Below are 25,586 nucleotides of genomic sequence, written 5' to 3'. Positions count from 1 at the left end.
GTGCCGGGGGTCAGTCCCGGTTCTGGGGGTCTGTCTCATGGCTTAGTCCCGTGGGTCAGTTCTGGGGGTCAGTCCCAGGTGCAAGTGCCGGGGTCGGTGCCTCAGGAGTCGGTGCGGGAGGAAGTGCCGGTGTCGGTGCGGGGATCGGTGCCTGGGGTCGGTGCTCGAGGTCGGTATCGGGCTCGGTGCCGCCTCAGGACGCTGCGCGAGCCGCTGGCGCCCCCTGCCGGCCCAGATGAGCCGCACGGGGCGGGGCGGGGCGGGGCGGGGCCGGCGGGGCCGGGGGAGTGGCGCCGCCGCGCCGCCAGGGGGCGGTACCGCGCGGGGGGCGGGGCGCGGCGGCGCCGTGTGGGCGGGGCTGGCGGGGGCGGGCCCGGTCCGGTCCGGTCCGGGCGGGCGGAGGTGCCGGTGCTGCCGGTGCCGGTGCCGCCGCCATGTACCGGGCCTTGTACAGCTTCCGCTCGGCCGAGCCCAACTCGCTGCCCTTCACTGCCGGAGAGACCTTCCTGCTGCTGGAGCGCAGCAACCAGCACTGGTGGCTCGTCACCCGCGCCGGCTCGGGCGAGACGGGCTACGCGCCGGCCTCCTACCTCCAGCGGCTGCAGGTGGGCCGGGCCGGGCCGGGCCGGGCCGGGTCGGGCGGGGGCGGCTCTGCCGGAGGTCCCGGGGCTGGGCGGCGCTGCCCTGGCCCCTCGCAGGCAGCGGGGCTTTGCTGGCTGTCCCAGGCTGGGCTAGTGCTGGGGCGGTGGCAGAGCACAGCCCGCTGCTCGGAGCAGCACAGCCCCAGCGCTCGTGTCCCCGCTGGCCCGGCTGGGGAGAGGGCTGCGCGATTTCTGTGGCTGCCCCTGCCCCGTGTGCGGCAGCGGGAACGGTCTGGGACACCGTGGGATGGGAGTCCCGTGGTGGCAGGGAGGCAGGAGACATCTCCCGTGGTGTCAAGTTTGGGGAGCGCCAGCCCTGCGGGGCAGGGAGAAAGTGAGAGCTCAGTAGGCTCATCCCGAGGATGGGGCTGGATACGGATCTCCAGGGCCTGAAAGTCTGACGGGCTGTTCACTCCTGCAGAACTGGGAGAGGAAGATGGGAAAATCCCTGGGAGATGCTGAGGGGGATTCTCCTCCCCGGAGTAAACATGATTGCAGGTAAACCAGAGTGTCCCGGCCAGCAGCCGTGGTTGGTGTGAGTTAGTGGCACTCCTGTGGCCATCCCCGGGCTGGCTCTTCAGCCTGGGGGCTCCGTGTGTGTGGTTCCCCCACACTGAGTACTGAGGGGTGATCATCCTTCCACACGACACCCACAGCACACCCCTGCTGTCCTGGAGGACAGGACGGGCCATGGCAGCGCTGACAGCCAAGTTGGTGATACCAGGAATTACCCAGGGTCTGAGCACCTGCCGTGGCCCTAACTGGGGTCAGAGGATGGAGTGCACCTTTTGCTGCTGGGTGTGAGCACTGTGCCATGCAAGGGTCATGGGAAAGAGGTTACATGGGGTTTGTACAGTGCAGGGGCTGCTTAGTGGGAAAACGTGGCTTCTAAAATTAAAATAGGCATTATAGAATTAATTCATGGAGGGGGCCATGAATTTTGGTACTTCTGGGCCACAGGATAGTTGTGGGACCTGGATGCTGAAGACTCTTTGCATCAGTGAATGGGTAACTGCACAGAAATGCGTGTGAATGTTACAAAGGGGCATTTTGGAGTCTGTCTGAAAATGGTGACAACCCTCTTTATTTTAGTGTGCTGCTGCTGATCCTTCAGATGCCATTGAATTTCTGATTAGCAGTAACTCAGGCTTTAAGTAAGTGTGGGTGTGGGCTTTGCAGAGCACTCCAGTGAGACAAGCATTAACAGGAGAGTGTGTATGTGTGTCAGGGCAACGCCAGGTCTCTCTGATGGCCGCTTGATCCATCCATCCTGTGAAGCTGGGGCTCTTCTGCAGCCTGGCAGGATGGCCTGACAGAAGGGGACATCTTGTGTATATCAATAAGCCCTTAATAAGCTCTTTACAGGAGCTATTTAGTTACAGAGCAAAGACCTTATTAACTGCTAGATCTTAAAACCCCACAGTGGCATAGCTCCAGGTTGCTGCTCATGAGTTTCCTCTCTGCAGTCTCTTGCTTCATTTGCTTGTGTGGCATGACGTCTTCTCGCTGCTGTGGGTGCAGGAGCCTTCTCCTAGGCTGCTCACTCATGCCAGTTTTTCTTGCAGGTACCTTGCTAGTATGCATCTCGAAATCTTACAGGAAAAGTATTTATTCTGTGACTTTACATTCATTTCTAACATTATATTTTGCTACAGCCCCAACACAGCTTGCAGCCTGCCAAGCTAACTCCTGACATGTTAGCAATGCACTGTTACTAAAGCAGCATTGCTGGTGACTCTGTGAGCATTCCCTCTAGTTCAGCTGTAACTTTCCCAAATGCCTTTAGACCTTGTTGTGGGAAACAGAGTCCTCCCTGCATCTGCTCAGCTGTGTTTTGGCCATTAAATTTCCAGCACCTGAATTTGTTGATGATGTGGGAAGCAGCAGGATCTAATTTGCTGCTCTGCAGATGCAGTCATCCTGCGTGTCTGTGACTGACTTTCTGCTGTTGCATCTTGCCAGCTCTGAAGAGCTGATATGAAGTCAAAACATGTGTTTGTTCATGGCAGAAAGCATCTGCTCACCAAGAGCGTGCTTGAGACTGTTTGCTCAATGTCCAGGAGGAGTGCAAACATTTGTCACCCAGTTTTGGTTTAATAAGGGCGCAGAGACCAATTAGTGCCAGCGGTTTGGGAGGTAATTAATGCTGCCCCAATCACAGCAGGGAGAAGCGCCGCTAATGATTGGTGTTAGCAGGGAGAGAGCGTGGCCAACAGGAGTCACCATTGTAAAGGTAAGCTTGCCCTTCCTCAGCAGTGCAGAGAGGCTCCAGGTGAGCAATGGGTTGGGGAACAGTCACAGCCCCTCACAGCAACCTCACAGGGCAGGCTTGGGCTGCTCTTGCTGCTGAGCACTTTTAAAAACATTTGTTTTCTTCTGAGCTTCACTTGCATTTCAGGGTTGTTTTTTTTTCTCAGCTTTCATAGATATGGAATATTGATGCCTTGGCTTCTCTAAAAGAAAAAAAAAAATAATTCCCAGTTATTTTTTAATGCTTATTTTTGTCTGATGTCTTTTTGCAGGGTTTTGTGCTGAAATCCTTGTGGCTCAGTATTGCTGTTAAAGGAGAGTTAGTTGTGTGTGTGGGGGAAGGCTCCACCAACAAATCCTTCTTAGAATGCCCCTAAGAAACAAGTTGGGGCCCAGCCAGAGCACCAGAAGGTACAGATGATGTGAAGTTAATTTGAGTCAATTAGAAACGCCCAACTTCAGCTGATATTCCTGCTGATTTTACTCTTCTGTAGTTCCCTTTTAGCTCCTGTTTGGGTTATTAAGAGTCATTTCAAGCTGAGTGCTGTTCTGGGGATAGATACTGAGGCCATAAAGCAGCGAGAGGGGAGGATTGGGCTGTGCTGCTGAGTGGGGCAGCTTGTAGACTGCACACAGAGAGAGTTGCTTGTTTGAACAGTGCCCTCACATGTGGCCTTGCCCTGGCTCTGCATGCTCTTGGTGGAGATGTTGGGAGGCCTTGACACCAGCAGGCATGATAGTGCCCAGCAAGGTCACTGTGGGGGCTGTGGGTGCTGCTGCCAGACGAGTGAGAACGTGCACCTAGCACTGTGCCAGTGACAGCACAAGGGTAGAGACCTCCAGCTACTGGTGGAGCAAGAAATGTGCTAATATCCAATGCCAGGTGAATACTGCTGCAGCAGAACTGTCTGCTCAAGTGCCAGGCCTTCCTGTTGAACAGCAAGGTGCCCGTCAGCGTGAGGCTGGTCAGCTGTGTGCTGATGCTTAAGTGATGTATGAGGGGCAGAAAAATATGGAGACTAAAATGGAGCTTAGGGTGTCCTCTGGAGTCAGACAGTCACTCCAGAAGATAGGCTTTTCAAAGCTTTATGTGCAGCTGTAAAAGATTCAATTTGGAAAGCTTGCTGAGGCACAGGAAGTTCACTCAGTGTCAGAAAGGGACAAATGCTAAGTCTAGCAAATAATAAAGTTTCTTTCTGTGGGATAAATAACTCTATGTTGCTAATATTATGATAGACCTTGGAATTTTGTAATGGGAATGTGGAGTTATTCCAGCTCTGGATGAAGATATCAGGCTGTGGCACAGCAGTGCCAGGAGCACAGAGGGAGTGGTTGTCCTGGAGGATGCTGAGTGTGGGTGACACTTGGCCTGCCAGCAAAGCTGCTCTGCTCCTGGCAGGATAGGGGCTGGCTGTGCTGGTTTGCTCCTGCTGTGGGACCCACAGAAGCAGCAGGGCTGCTTCAACTCTCAGCTTCACCTGGCACCACAACTGATCTTGTCTTGTCTGGTGTCTGCACTGACCCAGGCTGCATTGCCTGTCAGTGAAAGTGTTAACATTAAATGCTGGGGAGGGGGATGGCAGCTTTAAAATGCTCTATTGGTAAATGTCAGGGGTGCAGAAATAAGTGCTAAGTCACAGGGAGATGTTTCCTGATGAAGTGGGAATGGTTTAGCTTGCTGGCTGTTACAAATTAGCTGTTCAGCTGTATTAAGCCATAGGAAACAGCTTTGAAATTATTATTGATGTCCTTTTAAAAATCACCTTAAATTTATTTGGAATAACTGAAAAATTGTTTGTAATATGGATTTTGAGCCTCTGTTCATGCTTTCACATTGTACCTCTGGAGGAGCAAGGAAAGACAAGGAAAGGTCTGTGTGGGTGCAAAGGTGTGTATGCTGATGGCCAAGAAGCTTTGGACTGTCTGGTGAGAAAATGGAGCCAAGCAAAGAGTGTAACAAGCATTTTGAGGATGCCTTGGATTGCTGTTTGCAGTATCTTTTTCTACAAGAATAAACAGACATGTGATAAAAATAAGAGACTGCTTTGTGCAGCCTAGCAACAACTAAAATCCTCCTGCAGCACGAGCAAGTGCATAGTGGCAGAGTACAGGTAGTCCTGATCAGGCAGGCACAGGAGTGGTGTGTCACCTCCCCAGCTGCAAAGAAGACAGGTTTCTGTGGGGGAGTGAAATTTGAGCACTCTCTGTTTACCCAAACCATTCTGCCCTATTTCTTGCTGTAGCATTGGGTTCAGGACAGAGTGAGTGGTGCAGAGTGAGGCAGTGAGGGGCTGCCTTTGCTTGCAGGGCATGCCAGGGCTCAGAGTGTGGGTCTCACAGCTCATGGCTACTCCTGCAGCCTGATCCCACATCCTACACCCAGCCCTGCTGTCCAACCTTCCCCTAAGCTGCCTCTGCTCTTGTCATCCCCACTCTCAGTTAATTCAGTTCACTGGCTTGCTGGAAATTCCTTGTTTGTAATTGTGTTGCTTCTCTGCCAGGATCTCATGAGCATTGGTTCAGGGATGGAGCAGCAGTGCCAAGGCTGGTGCTGTGTGGGATCACTGTGGCAGCTCAGGTAGTGTCAAACTTTCCACACTGCCATGGAAGGTTTTTACAATGATGGTTGTGGAACACAGAATTGTAGAACAGCTTGAATCAGGAGGGACTTTAAAGATCACGGAGTTGCAGCTCCCTGGTTGGTTGGACATTGTCAATCACAAAATAGTTTGGGTTGGAAGGAACCTCTGGAGACCATCCAGTCCAACCCCCTGCAAAGGCAGGGCCACCTGGAGCAGGTGACACACAAACATGTCCAGGTGGGTTTTGAATGTCTCCAGAAAAGGAGATACTACAACCTTCCTGGGCTTGCTGGAAACTGAATTTTGGCAATTGTTGTTTACTTGAGTTTCTCCCTCTATCTGGTTAAGATCCAGCTTTAACCATGGTGCTCCTGCCCCTTGGCAGAGCTGCTGCTGTTGTTCTGACAGGTGGTGGCTGTACAGGCGTTGCACGCACTGTCCCCTGCGCGGAGCCTGCAGCGTTGTTTGTCATCTGCTGCAGGTTTGACAGAGCTTTCAATGGGCGTGAGAGCTTAATTGCAATACTCACACAGATCCTGAGTAAGTGCTTAGGCTAAAAATAAAGTTTTATTTTGGAGAATGAGCAGCTGGTAGTGCTTTGTAGCTGAGGCTGCGTTTCTTGATACATGAAGAAAGTGAAAGAACGAAGCATTTTTCTCTGGGGTCTCACCATAGTGGAGATGCTGTTGTGTCAGAGCTGCTTGTGCTTTGAGATAAAGTTTTATTCTTGAGATAAATTACACAGTCAAGGGAATTATAACCATTTCTAATTACTGTAGCTAAACTCTTGAAATTTTAGCCAGAAGATCTACAATCTTTCACGGTCCAGAATGATTAAAGTGGAGCTATGGTAATGATCTTTAGTCTTGACTGTGAAGATCTGTTCTTCTCACTTTTACTCCAATTAGAAATAGTTAGGCTTTTTGATACCAGATAAAATTTGTCTTTGTGGCCTGGACACCCAGGTATGAGCAGCATTGGTGGTGTGGTCTTACCACTCCTGTGTCATGAGTGGAGTAACACTGGTGGGTGCATGGATGGCTCCATTGGGCTGGAAATATTAAGCCTGTTTCAGGGTTGAACAACATGTAGGCTGCTTTGGTCAGAAGTGATCAGGCAGTAGGGACATGTCTGAGAGTCCTTGTCCACTCTTGAGCCATGTGGCTGCAGCTCTCTTTGCCTTGGAAGAAGGGCAAGGTGAGGGGGCAGACTGCAAAGAGGAAATGTGCCATTTTCTTCCCAGCCTTTGAAGAGGCACTTGCCCAGAGCAGACAGACACAGATTGGTTCCCAGCTTCCCTGCAGGGTCATAGTGTCTGCCAGGTCATTTGCACATCTGCTTTCTAGTGCTGGGCTGTGAGCATTTCACAGTGTTGTGATCACCTGCTGTTACCTTGCAATTTTACTGATCAAATCTGTAATTTTGTTTTTGCCTACCGTATGGTTTTTGAATGCTTTTCATCAGGAGAAGATGGCTAGGCTTTCTTTCCTTGTTTACATCTGGATGATGATGAGCTTTTTATTGCAAAGGGAAGAACTGCCAGCTTTGAACTAGGAACATCCTGCTCTGTTTGTGCTTCTGCATCACTTCTCACAATCCCACTCTTGTGTTTCCTTTGAGGATTTCCAGCATCCCATCAGGTGAGTTCTTATTAGAAAAAAACCCCACAAACTGCAAAAAAAAAAAGGAGGAGAGATTTGTATTGAAAGAAATATGAAACCAATAAACTAGAAAGTTCATGGAAATTGATTTTCTTGTGATTGTTGCTCTGTGTGAAGTACAGAGGGAGCAAGACATTGAAGAGCAGGGAGGAATTAATGTTGCTTGTCTTTGGAGAAAAATGGACTCTGTTAGTGATGATGGGAAAACAATGTGAAGAGTCCTCCTCCTTGCAAGAGAAGAGTAACCTCCATGCTTGGAGCAGCCTCTAAATGAGGAAAGGCTTTGACAAAAGCAAACTATATCATGGTCACTGGCTGACCTAAGATAATCCCTTGCAAGGCCTTGAGCATATTAATGCCTATGGGGGAGGTCAAATCCTATGGTGTAAAGTGGGTATTTACATCTGTCAATGGTTGAAACATGAAAAACAGCTGAACCTGTCTGTTGAGGAGAGCTCTGGAGCAGCCTCCTTTTTATTCTGTTCCTTTTGTATTTCAGGTGTGCATAAAAATAAACAAAAGTTTATAAAAGCATCCCAGATTGACTCCCTCATGAACAATTTAAATTTTGTTGTTCCTAGACAGGATTATGTATTCAGTGTGTGAGCTGTCAGCCTGGGTATTGGAAGAAGTACGAATTCCAGAAGGGTTTATAAGGAGAGAAGTACAAGCAGCTTTGTATTCAATTATAGCATTGGATGGTCTGCAAGAAAATCAGACTTCACAGATACTAACATTCTACATAGACACTACCATAACCAAAATTTTTCAAGACACAGGTTCTAACAGAGCTCTGTGTTCAGAGGTTTTTAGATTAAAATGCACGTGCATTGTGTTTCTTCCTGAGACAAAACTTAAATTGAGGCTTTTATCTTGGCCACATCAGTAAGAGTTGACTCAATTTATTGCACTAAAGAAGTATATTTCTGTGCAGGCTTGCAGGGGCTGTGAGGGCTGGTGATCTCTGCCTCCCAGAGCTGCTGTTGCTGTGTGTGCAGACTGCTGTGTGATGGATGCCAGCTTCTAGTGGGAAGGAGGTCTTGTTTCCTGGGCTGACACTCTCCAGAAGGAAGTGGGTGCTGGCACTCCTGGAGGACTCCACTTTGTGCTTTTTCTGTGAGTTGGCACCTGGATCTGAAAAATCCTTGTTGTATTTAGAGGAGCAATTCTCATTTGAAATGGCAGATCCCTGGGAATTCTTTCTGTGGACTCTGACTGACCTCACAGCCTCAGGTCTGAGTCGCAGCAGGAATTGTGGGTCCTGCTCCTGCTTCTGGAGGAGCATCACTTTGCTTCCCCAGCCAGTGGCTCACAAATCAAATTTTGACCTTTAAAAGAGGGTCTTGTCAAACTTAATTTGTCTTGACTTTTTATCACATGGTAAAACTTTTGATTTTAAACCAGGGTTTTGAAGCTTGTCATGTGAGAAGTGGAACAGAAGACACAATTCATGACTGCAGCTGTTTGCCTTTGCTCCCCTTTGCATTCTCACCACAGGGATATTGAGCACAATCCTGTGGAAATCTCTCAGTGCTAACAGACAGAGTATTGTCCAAAAGACAGGACCCACTGCCTTGGGAGAGGAGGCTCAGCTTCATGTGAGATCATCTGTGTTCATGCCCTGCCCTGCAGAGCTTGTGTGGCAGAGCTGTTTGCTTCCCTTTCAAGGGAGCAAAGAAGTAAAACTTGTCCTGTTTTAGCATGAGGCTTAGGCAGGAAAGGGAAGTAAGATTTTGTCAGCTTTTTAGAATGAGGTGGGAAGTCCATGGGTTTGTTTTTCCCTGGTTATTTGCTTGCCTGTTGAAGTTGTTTAGAAGAAGTTGTCACTCCTATCCTCCTTGGAAGCTGCTTGCTTCTTGTGAAGCCCATGTGCTTCCTCCTGTCCATCTGGGCCAGCTAAAAAGGCAGTGTCACCCAGCTGCAAGTGCAGTGAACCCATTCCTCTGACTCAGGCAGCCTTTCATGCTAGTGGGATGGGCTTTTGAATAGACATCTCCTGTCATGCCATCAGGGGCTGGGAGAAGCATCTGTGCTGCTTTATCTCCCTTTGCTGCTCAGGCTACAGTGGTGTGTGTGAAAGTGGTCTGCAATGTGTTGATTTTTTTCTGTGATCTGGAAATGCCACCATGGACTGATATTTTAGGTTGTTCAGCTGCTCAGGAGTTATAATTAAATTTTTTTTAGAAAGTCAAGCTGTTGGCATGCTAGATAATTCCAGGCTGTGGGTCATTTCTTGCTAAATCACAGGTTTAAAGTTCAGATTAGATGTTTTCTAAGTAATAACTACTAATTATTTCTTGGGTTTTTTTGTAGTACAAGTAAGGACAGCGCCTTTTAGTATGGAAACCTTAGGGCAGGCCTCAACTCCAAAGCTTCTATTGTATTGAGCAAAAACTAAAGGGTTAAGGGAGAAGGTGAGGCAGGAGCTGCAGAGATAGACACTCACCCACAAGGAGTCAAGAATTGCTGGGATGATGTCTTGATGAAAAGGTCTTTGAATGCCTGTCCATGAGGTTTGTGCCTGGGCCATCCCCCCTCAGCTGCTGATGTAGCTGGGATGTCATCTCCCACTGTTTCTGCTGCCTGCTCCCCCTCCACTGCCCTTGAGCTGACTGGCTGGGAGCCTGAGCTCAGCCTCTGAGCTTCATCCTCTTCCTCTGGAGGTGGGAAGAAAGCCTTGAGGGACCACACAGGTGCCTTTCACCCACTTGCACCTGGGGAATGGACGTGGTTGGACATATTTTTGGGATGGAGGGCTCTTTGTTAGCAGAGTTCACTCAGTGTCTGTGTGCTGCAATAAGAACCAGGGCAGCTCCTGTGGAAAGCAGATGGCTGCCTAGAGACATCAAGTTGAAGCTCTCCACTGAGCAGACAAATGCAAACCTCCGTGGCCTCTGAATCTGATGTGGTGACAATTCCTTTTTGTGTAAACTCGGTGAGTTCTGTGCCTTTCCAGATTGTCGCTCACGTTGGAGACAGGCATGCAACAGAACAATTGTCAGCCAAATTTCATTGTTTTACAGGGCTCTGTGCAGGCAGCAAGGGAGCTGCTGTGGGACCCGTGTGGCAGCTTGGCATGACTGCAGGGCACTCTGGTGGCAAAGTGTCCTGGCACAGGGTGGCTTTGTGGTGTGGCACGGTTTTGGGGTTTAGAGTGGCTGTCTCACCTGTCCCCTCTCCCCCGTGCCTGTCTCACCTGTCCCCTCTCCCCCGTGCCTGTCTCACCTGTCCCCTCTCCCACATGCAGTGCCTGTCTCACCTGTCCCCTCTCCCCCGTGCCTGTCTCACCTGTCCCCTCTCCCCCGTGCCTGTCTCACCCGTCCCCTCTCCCCCGTGCCTGTCTCACCTGTCCCCTCTCCCACATGCAGTGCCTGTCCCTCCTGGTGCCTCACCCGGTGCCCTGTCCTCGCTGCACACCTCAGTGGGAGGTGCCCGAGGTGTCCTCACCACCATCCTCACATCACACTCAGTCTTTACCTGCCTCAATAAGTCTGTAATGAGCCATGGGAGCTGGGAGCAACTTTTGCACATGGGAAATGAGTAGTCTGACAAAGGCAGGTTTTTTTGTTCACTGCCTCGGGAAGTGAGGAAAACAGGATTATGGCTGTTTTGCTGCCCGAAGCACATTGTCCTATGAGGACATTCCCCTCCTGTCCCCATTTCTTTGTGTTTTCTGGGGAGCCTGTGCTAGTCTCAGCTGCAGAAGGAGATGGGATTATAAACTGCAGCTAAAGCAGAGGCTGGTTTTCTCCTGAAGATAGTGTGGGACACTTATGAATAGCTTCTGTGACTCTTACTTCCTTATAGGTGAAATGTCTGCAAATCCAGTTGAATCCTTTTATTTAAGGTGAAAAAGCTCACTGAACAAACACCAGAATTTGTTCTAGAACTGAGTCTAGAGATAACAGCAAGTTAGCCTTATTCCTTTGATGAACAGAGCTAAACTTGCAATTCTCAAGCTACTTTTGTAGGTCAATGGAAACTGTCAGTCTGCTGAAGTTTTGCAGCACAGAAGAGTAGTGTTCTGCTGTCTGCTAGTCAAAAACAACTGCAGGATCTTCAGTTCAAGATTTTCTGGGGTTTATTTTGGCTTGTGCTGTTGTCTTGATGATCAGACATATAACAGTGTAAGACACTGCTGCAGATCTCAGTGGTATCTTCATTGCTTTTGGGGTATGAATTAGCTTTAGTTTTATCACTGTCCCCATAAAGCATGATTGCATTGACTTGCTGGATTTGGTGAGAGTCAGCAACAGAAACATCAGTAGAAACCCAACCTACTTTAAGGAATAAATGTGCGTGCAGAAGCAGCTCTGAGCTAACAAGGATGTGTGCATGCTTGGGTATTTTGTCTGTGACCAATTAGCATGATCTTTCTCTTGACAGTACAATGTGTATGTTTTCAGCCCCTCTGATGCCTCCTCCATTGCTGCCCTACACCTGCACCCTCAACAGTCTTTAAATGGCTTTGCTAGAATTAGCTGTTGCACCTAACTTCATGGAATTCTTGTCTATAGCACTGATGAGCCAAAAGCACAAATAACATCCCCTGTTCCATAGTGCTACTCTGAACATCTTAAAATATATAGCAACCAAAACCCATGGCACAGGATCCTCTTTTGGAGGATATTCCTTCTTGCCATAGCTTTACTGTGGCCCACCCAAAGCAAATGAGCCTGTGAGGGTTATCTTTCACAGCGAGTCTGGTTGTTACATTGTTTAAATCCCAGAACAAGTAATTTGTACCAGTCTGAAGTCACGAACAATCCTAGCAACTGGAAGAAGCCTGCTGGGTCTGGACGTGCTGTTCTGCATAGGTGGAGGACTTGTTTGGGATTCCCATGTTGGGAAATATGTCCCCACCAAAGAGGAGATGTGTTTCTTCCACACTGGTGGGAGCTGTTCAGTACAGCTTGAAAATGTTGGGGAGAAGCTGGTTGGGTATCCTGGGGTTTCCCATCACTGATGTTTCAAATCTTTGTTCCTGTGACCCAGAGGGGGCTGTGGAGAGAAGCAAGGTTGCTTGTGAGATCCATATTTGGGAACATTATATGGGCATCTGCTTTGGAGAAACCTTGTAAATATATTTGCTGTCTTGAGTCCCTGGCCTGAAACACCACTAGCAGGAGAAGTCCTCAAGGATCTTGGTTATCTTTTGTGCTAAGGGGTTGTGTGAAGGGATGATAGTAAAAGTACTGTTGGCAAGTGATCCCTCCACCTTCAAATGAGTTTTGCTCCATGAGAATGTGGAGCTGCCCTCTTTGAACAGAGGGGCAGCATAAACCCAGCCATTCTGTATTTGCTTGGAGCAATTTTACTCCTGCTAAAAAATGCTCAGGTTTTTCCATATGGTGATCTGAGGGTCATTTTATTTCAGAGGAGGTTGCACATGTGATCTGATCACACAGCTTGGTAAATTGAGTTTCAGGTAAGATGCACCAGTAATTTGAGGAAAGGAAATGCTCATTACAGAGGAAAATGCTGGGTTTTCTCTATAAGTTAATGTGTTCTGCTCCTGCCCTGCTGGCTTTCTCTTTATTTTGGGTGTGTGTTGTGAATGGATGGGGTTTAGATAAGTCCTTGCCTTTTGTCCAGGCTTCTGGCAGCAGGCAGTAGCTTTATTGAAGTGGCCAGCACCCCAAAACCCACTCTCATTCACAACTTCTTTAATAATGGGTGATTTGGTCTATTATAGAATGAATGATTTATTTAATAGACACAAAACTAACAGACATAAAACTTGAACTAATACTACAGGGGAATAAGGACAAAAAGAGACTACTGGTAGATATGTACAGCATGGAGTTAAAGCTACCTATTAATGTTACAGCTAGTGAAGAAATGATATAACTTAGGATTCAATATATCTGACCATCCAGTTGTTGGTGGAGCACACATTGAGATCCTTCCCCTCAGTTCCCTGGAAACCAACCTCAGAATCTGCATCCAAACTCTGGGGAGAAGTCTTGAACACTTGTCAGAGTGTGTGTAAGAGGCTTCTGCCTCTGGGATAACTCATATGTCTTTTATAGTTTGTAAAACAGTGTCTCTCAGTCAAGAATATTTCTTTTATCTCTTCCCACATCTGCTCTCTAGACTAGGAGGTTGATTCTTAGCTGAGGCCTGAGCTTTTTTGGAGCCAGAGATGACCCCTTGTGGGCCTTTCAGCCAGGTTCTCTCTTCATGCACCCAGTACCTGTGGTAGAGGAGGGGAGGGGTAGATGGCCTGCCACAGTGTGAGGGGAGCTGTGCCCCTTCATGGCACAGGAAGCAATGCTTATTGTGCATGTAGAGTCCAAAACACAGAAAAATTCTTTTCTGTCCAGACTGTTAACTGATCCTGCAGCAGCGAGCTGCCTTTGATCCTCCTGACTAGAATGATCTTTGGGGACAACTTTCCAGGGCCTCTCTCAGGTTTGCTCACAGTAATGCAAGGCAGGTTTTCATCTCACAGTGACAGCTTAGCAGAAAAGAGCCTGGGCTGTGCCAGGCCTGGCAGCTCTGATCCTGGTGCTACTCAAAAGATTATGGGGATTCATGTCTGGTTCACTTTTTTGTGCAATTTACAGCTGTCCAAGACTAAAACTAGCTGATGACTTTTCTGTGGTTGCCTCTTAAGGATGAAATCTCTTCTCCCTCATTAATGGCTTTAATGAAGTACATGTGGCTGTTCATCTCATGGAGACCAGAAAGCAGCACTTGTTCTCCATGTGACAGACTCAGATTGTTCCTGCCAAGCCCACAGGCTCTGCCCTTCCTTGGATGGTGACCTGTGCACCCTCCTTGCCCCTTCTCCTTCCTGCCTGGCCAGTGTTCCTGGGTTGTAGACCTGTGTTTGCTGCCTGTCTTCCCATGTTCTCTGGGACTGAGACAGCAGGTCCAATTAATTTTGCATTTCCCTACTTTCTGTCTGTATAAGAGACACTTTTTAATTTCCCCATGGTTTTGGGTTTGGGCAACACAGTTATTATCCCAAAGCACATAATAACTCCAGTTTGCTGCCTTCTGACTCTTGCCAGAGTGCTGGTCATGGGACAGGGAGGATTTGGGAAGAAAAGCTGATAAATCATAAATTCCTGTGCAAGATGAATCACGAGTTAGTACCTCTTTCTCAAACATGTAACTGCAAGCTGTTACATCAGTGCCAGTCTGTGGCATGCAGGAGGAAAGTCCCTTTTGGTTCACATGTACATGTGGGCTCTTCTGCATGTGTCTTTGGGCATCAGTTGAATTAACAGTGTAATTGCATATTTTTCCTGCTTGACCCCTGGAGACTTTTACTTACTTGATCCTCATGTACTGGAATGTGCTCCAAGGCAAGGGTAATTGGGAAGGGAAAGAGTTCTCTCAATCATGGTAGACATTTGAATTTTTTCATCTTAGGTTTTATATAACTGTCACCTTTCTGGCATTTTGTTACAATTTCTGCTATGGAAATAAATTGTGGGGGGAAGCTGAGCTTTCCTCTTTGAATGCCAGAAAAAGAGCCAGGACTTGCAGAGTTTTCCAGTCTTGTTCTTTCCTCTGGGCTCTGACCTTGCTCCTTTTTCTGGCAGCTCTTGGCAAATCTTATTAACTGCAAAGAGAGTTTCTGTGGTTGGATCTTCATCCCACATCCATGTTTTTGCCAACTCAATCAAAACAAAGATGGGCTGAGATTAGCACCTTGCATTCTTCCCAGCACTCTGGGAACTTAGAAATTAGTTGCATTTTTGATCATAATTAATATCGGGGTTATCTCATAGACCTGTGCTGATTGTGTGCAAGTGATCTTGGAGCTGTGCTGAATGAGAGTAAATGACATCTGTAGCAGTTTTTTGGGGTACCAAACTGAAGACCACACAAAGTCTGGCAAAACCCCTTCTGTAGGGCTTTTTTTCAACTTCAAGGGCTAATATGTCAAAAGTCTTGGTATACTTCTAGTGCTGCCCTGCAGTATTTTTTCCTTCCACCTTGATACATCCTGGTTCATAATCCTGCATATTCATCAAAGCAGAGGCTGTCTACTGGTCTCTTTTTCAGTGTAGGTGATAACTCCAGTATGTGTATGTATATACATTTTATGTTTATGTATGTGTATACGTTTTATGTTTATGTGTCAGTAGAAATGTAAGTTTTCTCACACAAATGCCACAGTATCTGATCATGTCAGATACTGACTTGGCTTGACAATTGTGTGCAAAATGATGCTGAGCAGGTGATCCTAAAGATAGGGGCACCTCTGTTGTCTGGCAGCTGCTCACCTGGGGCAGGCTGAGCCAGGGAAGTCCCTGAAGCATTGAGAGCACTAACAAGGCAGTAGGGAACAGCAGGATACGTGAGTATGTGTTGATTGTTTTATTTTAAAAATTTCTCTCTCTGCTTTTATCCTCTTAGACTGTTTTGGCATGAGACATGTGTTCTGGTTACTGGAGTGTGAAAAATTATGAGGGGAAGGAATCAGTGGCTGATTCTGGTCTTTGTGCCCAGTTAACAGGGTCTGAGCATGGCTGGAGAGACTTAGGATGAAGCATTTCCACCTCGGGAAGTACAAGCATGCAGTGCTGGGTTGCATGCATTCTGTTGTCCCTCAGCCTGTCTCTGCCCCCTGCTCCCTGACTCCAAGGCTTCTGCTCTTGGGAGAGAAATTGGTTGAGGTTTGGTTGCTGTGCCTCCCTCTGCTGCCTCCAGGGTTCTGTTTGTTCAGAATGCCTCTTGTGCCTGCCCTGTCCCTAGTCAGTGTATCTCTTTGCCAGGGGCTTTGGCTTTAGCGTGATTTGCACAGCTTAAGCCCTTTTCCTGGCCATCCTTTCTTTTCATTTCCCATTTGTGCCGGCTGCCTGCTCAGGCGGCTGCTGTCAGCACACAGTGGAAAAACACGGATCCGTGAGAAACGCGCTGTAGTGTATCAGCAGGAATTCCTGGGCTGCTTCTGGGCTGCCTCTTTGTCAGGAGAGCTCAGCCATGTCTTTGTTTTCTCGCTAGCGAGTCGGAGATGCTGCAGGTTTGTTTGGAGCTGTACTCATCTTTATTTGCTCAGTAACCAGGGCAGTTGCCCATTGTTTCACTTGTGGTTTTGTTGTGTGCTTTTATGTGCCGTGAGGCACAATATCTTCATGCTGGCAAGAATAAGTTAATGCATCTCTCTTAGCCAGCAGCCTGAGGACTAAAAATTTCAGATTTGGGCTGCAAAAGGGAAGGGAAAGGAGCTGAATTTCCCCAGCAATGCAAAAAACCAAAATTCAGCCCATTTGTTTGAGCCATGTGGTCCCAAAGGGGGAACTCTGATCTGGCACATCACTGAGCCATGGACAAAGGATAGCTGATATTTGTAAATTGGTGCCGTGATCATTTCAATCTGGAAGGAATAAACATGCAGACAGTCTGGCGGTGACTGGGGGTGAAGGGCATGTGACCTAAGAGGTGGCGTTCCTCTCTGATTTGTGAAACAAAGAACCAGCCTGTGCCTGTGGATGCCAGCAGGATAAATATCCTAATTTCACCAGTGGTCCGTGTCAGTGCAGCTGCATGAAAACTGAGCTGTCACTGGAGACAAAACTTTGTCTGTCCTTTGTTGTCATGTTGTGAAAGCTGGGGCAATGAGATGAGGGTGAGGATGAGCAGCCCTGCCTGGGCACCCCTCTGGCTGCAGAGGCAGCTGCAGGCATGAGGGCACTGATTCCTGCACATGCAGAAGAGTAAATGCCCTGGATCACTAATGAATGGGGAGGTAGGAGGAGAAAAAAAGCTATATTTTCTTGGATCAGCCCCCTGTGGAGGCAAAGAAAAGCCTGCCATAAGTTAATGGGCCACTTTCATAAATGTGGGAGCCTTTTGCACACAGAGTGGCTCAGGCTGTCTGAGCTGATGCAGCTGTCAGCCTGTTTGTCTAGAAAATGCTTTTCTGAAAGGTATGATTATTCTAGACTGTTGAGCAAGTTCTTCTGTGTGAGTGCATTTAAACAACACCAGTGGTACATGTGGAAAGATTACAAACAAAGAGAGAGGGGACAACATTTCTGATAGCCTGGGGAGGGCAGGAGAGGAGGTTGTGCTGCTGTACAACAAGGACACCTGCAGTGTCTTCTCAATTGCTCAGGTCTCTCACCAGCCTGTGTGACACATCAGTGCAGGCGTGCTCCTTTTGGGGAGACTGCTCCTTTTGGGGCAGTGGGGATGAGAGCAGTGTGAGGCACAGGAATAGATGCATTCCTGTCTCTGCAGGGCCATGCTTAGGTACTTACAAGACATTCTGGAAGGGTACTTCTTAAAAGCTTGTCTTTGGCCCTGGGAAAGGCATCCTTCCCCACCCACCTTGGGGTGAGGACTGGCTCTGTCCTCTTCAGGTGGGGAGGAAATTAGCAGCAGGCACTGGGGATGCCCTTTGTTTGGTTCTGTTATTAGCAAGGAGTGAGGAAATAATGATTTATTAATGCTGCTGTGATTTTCCTACACCAGGCTATGAAGGAAGAAATTCAGTTTCCTGGCTGATGGTACTGCTCAATTAGAGCCATAACTATGTTCCTTGCAGAGCAGCTGGCCTGTGGGGTGCTGGTGGTAGCCCTGGCTCTCTGATACAGTGCCCATGGCCAGTATGGCCTGTGGTCACCAAGGGTCACTTCTCTGCTGTCACCAGGGTGGTGGAGACAGGCTGTGTACAGAGCCCAGCATTTCTCTGCTGCAGTGTTGTTTGATTAAACCAGAAATATCTGATAAAGGGGGTGGCAGCCGCTCCTTTCTAGGGGGAAGCACCAGTGGGAATGTATTATCAATACCTCAGCAAATACCCCTTGATCTTTGTGGTATGTTGGGCAGAAGGCTGGTGCTTCTTGGCCACAGCCTGGGCACCATCACTCCCTGCTGACCAAGGAGTCCCCTGCACTCACCCTGTGAGGGCTGGTGCCTTCCACTGCCATCTCTGCCCTGTCCCTGCCACCTTTTCCACCTTCCCAGAGTGGCTGGCATGGCTGTGTCTGTGCCTGGCAAGCCAGTGAACTGCTGAAGGACACAGTTAACAGCTTGCATGCTGCAGTGGCTGCTCAGGGCTCTGCCAACCCCCACCGTGCAGCATCAGTAAATCCAGCTGAATTCCTGGGCTTTGCTTGGTAGTCTCCTCTGGCAGCCCTCTGTACAGCAATGCCCTTTCCATGCATTCCCTTGCTTCCATGTGAGCCTTAGCTTATGAACAGGGTTCATCTTTGTAGCACAGAGCATAGGATAGGGCAGGGCTGCAGCACAGGACTCTGCAGGACTTTGGAGCACCCAGCCCTGCCCTGCCCTCCAGGGCTCTGCTCTTGCTGCTGCTTTGTGGCCTCTCTCCTTTGCAGTCTGCAGAGCCATGCGTGGCCAGGGCTGCCTGTCAATGTGTGAGACCCTGCCTGTGTCCCAGCTGCCAGCATCCTCAGGGATGGGTGCTGGATACAGGCAGGAGTCCCCTGTCCTGCAGAGTGACTGATCTCCCTCGATTGCAGGGGGAGAACAGTGAGGCACTGCCCAGAGTTGCTGTGACCACGTAATCCCTCCAGTCCTAGGGAGGAGGAGATCATAGGTGAGACCTTGGCAAATCAGACTTTTGCCCCCTTGCAACCTGTGCTCATTTCAGCTGCAATGTGCTTTTTCATCCCTCCCCCTTTAAACAAAGCAGTGCCATTTTGGTTAACCCGAGGAGTGTGCCGATTGCTCTGACTCACATGATCTATCCAGGATACTGATACTTTTTAACTTTATGACTACAATGCAGGGGATCCCTGATGGTGAGTGTCCTACAACCCAGAATACACAAGGGCAGCCCCTTGTGCTGAAGGCTCTGCCATTTCCCCCCTCACCCAACATGCACCCTCCCAACCCAGCTGAGCAGGGGAGGTGGTTTATGAGCAGCATCAACCATGTCATAAAGTGCAAGTTAATGCTGCTTTTTTATTCCAGCCCTTTGACAGGGCCTTGTTAATAGAAGGTTGGGAACAGAAACAAAAGGGAAGGGCACAGCAGCTAAAAGCCAGTTGTCACAGCACTGCTGCATTAGTGTGAAAATGCTGTGTTTTATCAGAAAGGAAGCACCCTCTCCATAATAAATGGCATTGCACAGCAAGGAGCAGCTCCATAAGAGCACCCTCCTGTGGAGGCAGGCTGAGAGAGTGGTATTGTTCAGCCTGGAGAAGGCATTAGGGAAACCTTATTGCCTCCAGTACCTAAAGGGAGCTTATAAAAGATGGACAATGATTTTTTACATTGGTAGGTACTGCTAAGACAAGGGGGTTTGGTTTTAAACTACAAGAGGTGAGGCTTACATTGGATGTTAGGGGGAAATTCCTTAACTGGAGAGTGGTGAGGCACTGGAAGAGGTTGCCCAGAGAAACTGTGGAACCATCCCTGGGAGTGTTCAAGGCCAGGTTGGACAGGACCCTGGGCAATCTGGTCTAGTGAGTGACATTCCTACTCATGGTAGGGGTCTAGAACTAGAAGATTTAAAAGATCCCTTCCAACCCAAACCATTCTATGATCCCAGCCTGTAGATGGATTCCTGTGGACTGTGCTGATGTGCCCTGTGGAAGAGGGCAGAGATGCTGAGCTGTTCACTAGGATTCAGTGCTCTGTACTGCTGTCTTCCCTGGGATGATCAGACTGAGGAAGGGTTTAAACCCATATGGGTGAAAGTGTGGAAGACTGGGGAGGATGGGATGGGGCAGGGAGGGCTCATGTGGGAGTGCAGGAGGGCGGGTGGGGTGTGCAGAGGGCAGGGGTCTGTGGCACTCAGAGCAACACTGGCATTCCCCTGGGGACAGCAGTGCTGGAGACTTCTGCACTGCTCCCCTTTCCCAGAGAGAGCGTGCAACTTGCTGTAATTTTCTCTTATCTTTTCAGAAGATGATGTGAATTCATTGAAATAACTTGCTGTTCCTTCCAAACCCCCTTGGAATGTGTTCAAATACACTTTGCTCCATTTCCTTAGTTCTGTGGTTGGAGGTGATGAAATGCTCCCTAGGCCATAGCCCTAGGCCACATGGGGCTGCTTGGAGGTTTCATCCCAAAGTGGAATTCTGAGTGTTGGTTTTGATCATGACCTGATACTTTAGAAAAATTGGTTTTATTTTTAAAGTTTTCCCCAGTTGCTTTCTTCCCTATGTATTTTTCTTGGGAAAACAAACCAGCAAAAAATAAAAAATCTCCGAAATTTTTCGAAGCTGAGTATTGCAGAAGAGGTCTCTCATCCACACCTTGCTTTTTTCCCCACAGTCTGTGGTGGCTGTTAATTCACATTTGCTTAAGCAATTAACCAGGATATAAATAATACATAGGATGTTATCAGGGAACTGCATGCCAGTGTTATGGAGGCAGGCACTTTTGGCCCTGGTGGGGAGGGTTCCCTCCTGTGCTCTGCAGCCCCCTAAGGCCAATTAAGGTGCATCCTTGATGAGAATCCAGCCGCTGCTTGGCTGCATAAATAGTTGCTCTGATGCACAGAGGGGGGCAAAGCAAGTGAAAGAGGGATTCAGTGTTCAAACAGCTGCAGTGAGCACTGGACTCTGAGCATTCCCCTCCTCCCCTCGTGCATGGCTGAGGCTGGAGCGCTGGGACTGAGTGGATGGTGGCACCAGGGGCAGCTTATGGGAGACCTGTGGGTCAGAGACTCAGTCTTGTGTCCTTTGCCTTCTGCCTTAGTCCTGTAAAGGTCTTTTCTCCTGAAGGCATAGCAACTGTTGGTAAACAAAGCTTTTTAGACTGTCACAAGTGTAGGAACCTGCTTTGTTTTCCTGTTCCCCTTCCAGCCTCCTCTGGGAGCCCAGGGAGTGGTCTTTGGTGTTTCAAGGCTGCTGTTTATTTTAACTGCAGTAACAAGTGCTAAACCAGCTGGCAGGAGAAATAAATGTTGCTGTGACGGCTTGGGTGGAGATTTAATAAATCCAAGTGCTGAGTCCTGCATTTTGCCCACAATAACCCCCTGCAGTGTTACAGGCTGGGGGTGGTGTGGCTGGACAGTGCCCAGGCAGAAAAGAACCCGGGGGTACTGGTCAACAGCCGAGTGACCATGAGCCAGAATGTGCCCTGCTGGCCAAGAAGGCCATCCTGGCCTGTGCCAGGAACAGAGTGACCAGCAGGAGCAGGGAGGTCGTTCTGCCCCTGTACTTGGCACTGGTGAGGCTGCACCTTGTTCTGGCCCCTCAGATTGGGAAGGACCTTGGGATGCTGGAGCGCGTCCAGAGGAGGCAGCGAGGCTGGAGAGGAGCTGGGAGCACAAACCCCGAGGAACCACTGAGGGAGCTGGGGGTGTTCAGCCTGGACAAAAGGAGACTCAGATGTGACCTTATCACTCTGTACAACTCCCTGAAAGGGGGCTGTAGTCAGGTGGGGGTTGATCTCTTTCTCCAGGCAGCAGCTGACAGAATGAGAGAACACAGCTTTCTTAAGCTGCACCAAGGGAAATATAGGCTGGATATTAGGAAAAAGTTTTTTACAGAAAGAGTGATAAAGTACTGGAATGGTCTGCCCAGGGAGGTGGTGGAGTCACCATCCCTGGATGTGTTTAAAAAAGGACTGGATGTGGCACTTGGTGCCATGGTTTAGTTGAGGTGTTAGGGCATGGGTTGGACTCTATGATTTTGAAGGTCTCTTCCAACCCAGTGATTCTGTGATTTGGAAAAGATGCTTCAAGTTCCAAAACAAGAAGAAAAACCATCAAGAAAAAAGTGAGCAAAAAAATAATCATTCAGAGCCAATAGACTTTGGAGACCACCAGGTTTCAACTGTCACATTCACAGTTGTGAATTTGCTCCACAGGAAGGCAGCAAGAAGAGGAATAATTTGGCTTGGGATAAACTTGGCTTTGCAGTGGGATCTCAAAACCTCCCTGCAGCAGGCTAAATATTCAAGGCTGCTGCATGGTCCTTTTCCCTCTGATCTCCCTGTAGGGATCATTGGACTTTGGTGCTTGTAACAGTGACTTTCTTTCCCGAAGATAAACTCTGGGAGTTTACTGTACTGTGATCTCTCCTGCCATAACCTCTGGTGCAAAAGAACCTCAGCTGAAGGGCACAGTAACATGTTGGATGTTGTTTTTCAGGTGCTGGAGCAGGATGTGGTTCTGCAGTCCATTGACCGTGCCATTGAGGCTGTGCACAATGCAGCCATGAAGAATGGGGGGAAATACAACCTGGAGCAGAGAGATGTCCTCCAGTAAGTATGATGGGCACCTGGGAGAGCTGGCAGATGGAGGGTGGTCACAGTGTCACTCTGTCCATGGGGATGTTGGATGTTGTTGGTTTGAGCCTCTGTTCCTCAAAGTGCTGCTGCACTGGAGAACTTCCCAGTGTTTGAGCTGCTGCTGCTCCTCCTGGCAGCTGTGTCCAGCAAAGGAGAGCTGTGGCCTGGCTCCTCTCTCTCTGTGCATGCCAAGAAGAGGAGATTCTCAGCCACACTGTAGGCTTGGAGGAGAAATCCCAAACCTTTCTGGCTGCCTTTTCTCTGCTTTACCAGCCAGGAATTGTAGAGGTTTTTGGCATGTGACACAAGGTCTTTAATACATTCTCAAATAATTGCTTCTGAGGAGAATTTTTGTTTTCTCTGACACCTCAGCCTCTGTGCTGAGGCATGCTGGTTTAATCTTGGTTGAACAGCAATTCTAAAGTGCAGGCAATTTCTGAAGCTTGTAATGCAATATGTGACTCTCCCCCGAGGAAGAGGCATTTTTCTCCAGTGAACTGATGAATAAATTATGGGCTTTTGCAAAGCCTCTTCCTTCCTCCCCCAGAAGTGCTTCCTTAGTTGTTAATGAAACTGGAGCTGGTGTTTAGAGTAATGTAGCCCATTCTGGTATATATAGCCCAAAAAGCAATAAATCATTAAAAAATAATTTCAGTGTTGCAGCGTGGTCACTCCCTTGAGCTTTGCCCTTCCTGATGTCACCATTCCGTTTCAGAAAGCTGATCCATCACCGGAAGGAGACTGTGTCCCGCAAGAGCCACTCCCCCACCCCCCAGGGGACAGTGATGACCCAGTCCTCCAGTGACCACCACCTGGATGTGTCCCGGCAGCCCAACGGGGTGTGCAGGACGGGCTACGAGCGGCACCACAGCCTCCCCAACACCGAGTTCGAGGCGGAGGATGAAGGTCTCTACCAGGTAACGGGCTGGACGCGTGCTGGCTTCCTCCTTTGGTGCTGTGACGGTTCTTGTCCTGCTGAATAAAATGCCTTGGCAGCTGAAGTTACAAGTCAGGTGTTTGTGCTGCTGACCTGGGATTACTGCAGTGTGAAGTGTTGTTGTCTAAGAAATCTGGAACAGTCCCTCTGCCACTTACACTTGTCATGCTTTTTGGAGTCCTTGAGGGTCCATACCTTTATGGTGACATGCGAAATCCACTTTGTACTGTGTGACTATCTCTTGGCAACTTTCTAAAAGAGTTGCAGGCTCCTTGGAGAATGCTTTGAAAAGCAGTTTTGACATGAGCAGGAGAGCTCCCTCCAAGCACTCAGCACTGCTTCATTTCCCCCTTGTTATGTCTGCACAAGATCATTAGTCCTTAAGCATTTTGTCTGCTGTGGCTGCCTATTTATACTACTCAAAACAAAACAAAAAGCCAAAAAAAAACCCCAAAGATCCTGCTTTGTCTGAAGGTTGCTTATCATGATGAATTAAAGGCAAATTGCAGGAAATAAGATTTAAAGCAGATCTTTTTTTATCTCGGTGACACGCAGTTCCAAGGTTACAGTGTCGCATCAGTGAGGCTTCAAAGTAGCAGCCCAGGATGGGGCTGTGGCTGTTGGGGATGAATGATGTGCCAGATGTCCCTGTGTAGGTGTAGCTGGATCTTAGGGCTAAAGGCACCAAGCAAGGATGAGCATTTTATTCCTCCTACAGATGAACACATGCACTGTAATTTTTCTTCATCTCTCTGGGCTGAGTGTTTGGAGGTATTGTGTTTATAAGGCACTGATCTGCTGTCACCCCTAGCAGATGAGGCTTGTTTTACACTTGAAGAACTGTGAGTTTGGGGGGATGAAAGGCAGCTCTGGCTCACTCTGGCTGAACACAGCAATTCTTACAAACCCCATTTTTCTCCTCAGCATTCATTTCTGTTCTTTGGCAGTCAAGCTAGCTCCATTCTGAAGCCTGTACATTATGGGCTAAGCAAAGGGGGCACCTTACAGCCCATTCTCCATGCTGATTCCCTGTCTTTATCTGGTCTGTGGTTTGGTTGCTTGCCAAAAAGGAGGAAGACAAATTTCCTTGGCTGACAAAGAACTGTTTCTGTCTGGGTGGCACTAAGGATGCAGTTAAAGAGCTTCCAGCTTAGCCCTGTGCTGAAAGGGCTCCTTGAGATTTTAACAGCTCAGTGGATTTCCTGAGCGCTTTGAAAATACAAAGTGGAGGAAGCAGCATTGCTTTCTTCCACTGGTTATGCAGGAGCCTAAGAGGAGACCCACTGAAATCTAAGCTTTCTCACTAGCTCCAGAGGAGCAGAGGTCTTGGCATGTGCTTTTCATTGCTTGGGACTTTCAAGTGCATTTACTGTTTGCATCTGAAAACCTAAGCAAAATTTGAGGTTTCCTTTCAGTGGTTTTGCTCCCAGGACTGAACTGGCTGCAGTAGCTGGTGAGGGCATTTGTGCTTCAGCTCCTCCCCAGTCAGCATAAGGTGGGAGGCTGGGGCTGCTGCCATACCAGCTGCCAAGGGTGGAGGTTGGGCTCTTGGAGTATTTTAGTCAGTCTGCTGCATTTGTGCATGCTCAGTGAGTTTGTGATGCTCATCTCCAGAAACCTTTGCTACAGACCAGTGTGTCTGGCTTGGCAGAGTTTGCCTGGAGGAGGTGGTGGGTGGGAGAGTGTTAATTTGGTTTATTGTTTTATTATTTTGTTTAAAGGGTACTACTATAATAACATTGCTCCCAGGAGTCAGAGTGGTGATGTTCTCTGCCTACTTGGCTGCAAAGGGAATGAGAGTGTTGTGGTAAAGTCAGCTCTTGTTTTTGAGCAGCACAGGGAGCACAGCCTGCTATCAGTCCTTGCAAAAGGGTAAAGGACAGGCAGCAGATGTGTAAAATCTGTGGATTTGAGGAAGCTCACAGTGCCTTAATAGAGGCCTGGGGAAAGGGAGAGTTTAAACACAAGTGCAGTTGCTTCTCTTTAAACCTTTGGTAAGGTCCCTCATCTTTTCTCCTCTGGAGAGGTGGGATCTGGACTTCAAGGACTCCTGCATGGTCACCTTGCTGAGGAGGGAGGTTTTCCTTTGGGGGTTTTGGTGTTGTTCATCCTCCTGTTGGCCCCAGGTAGTGGTTAGGATGGGGAGTGGAGAGAGGGGATGGCCATTGGTTACTCCTCACAGCTCCTGATCATGCAGCTCAGGCAAGCACAGGGAAATTCCTGTGATGCTTCATGTTCTTCTTGCAGCCGCTTGTACTGTGGTGTGGGGCTGCCTAAACTGGCAGGGGCTGAGCTAGCATTGTCTGTACATCTATTAATTTAAGCACTAGCCTGTAAT

The 25,586-nt window shown here is 48.6% G+C and overlaps 1 protein-coding gene across 2 annotated transcripts in view; it reads left to right on the top strand.

Annotated features, from left to right (window-relative positions):
• Window positions 1–364: 364 nt before the first annotated feature.
• Window positions 365–25,586, top strand: part of NCKIPSD (NCK interacting protein with SH3 domain) — a 49,929-nt gene continuing 24,707 nt past the window's right edge. The window contains exons 1-4 of one of the 2 annotated variants that reach the window (XM_058031727.1): window positions 6,971–7,113; window positions 8,069–8,250; window positions 22,172–22,284; window positions 23,027–23,228. In XM_058031727.1, coding sequence (XP_057887710.1) covers window positions 22,238–22,284; window positions 23,027–23,228 — 249 coding nt within the window. In that variant the 5' untranslated portion in view covers window positions 6,971–7,113; window positions 8,069–8,250; window positions 22,172–22,237. Of the gene's footprint in view, window positions 606–6,970; window positions 7,114–8,068; window positions 8,251–22,171; window positions 22,285–23,026; window positions 23,229–25,586 lie in introns of those variants that run through there. The other variant, XM_058031726.1, reaches the window with a different exon arrangement.

This window comes from Melospiza georgiana, chromosome 11 (assembly GCF_028018845.1).
Source record: "Melospiza georgiana isolate bMelGeo1 chromosome 11, bMelGeo1.pri, whole genome shotgun sequence".
Classification (NCBI taxonomy): domain Eukaryota; kingdom Metazoa; phylum Chordata; class Aves; order Passeriformes; family Passerellidae; genus Melospiza; species Melospiza georgiana.
The sequence above is the reverse complement of the archived record's forward strand: the minus strand, read 5'-3'. Positions and strand labels throughout refer to the sequence as shown.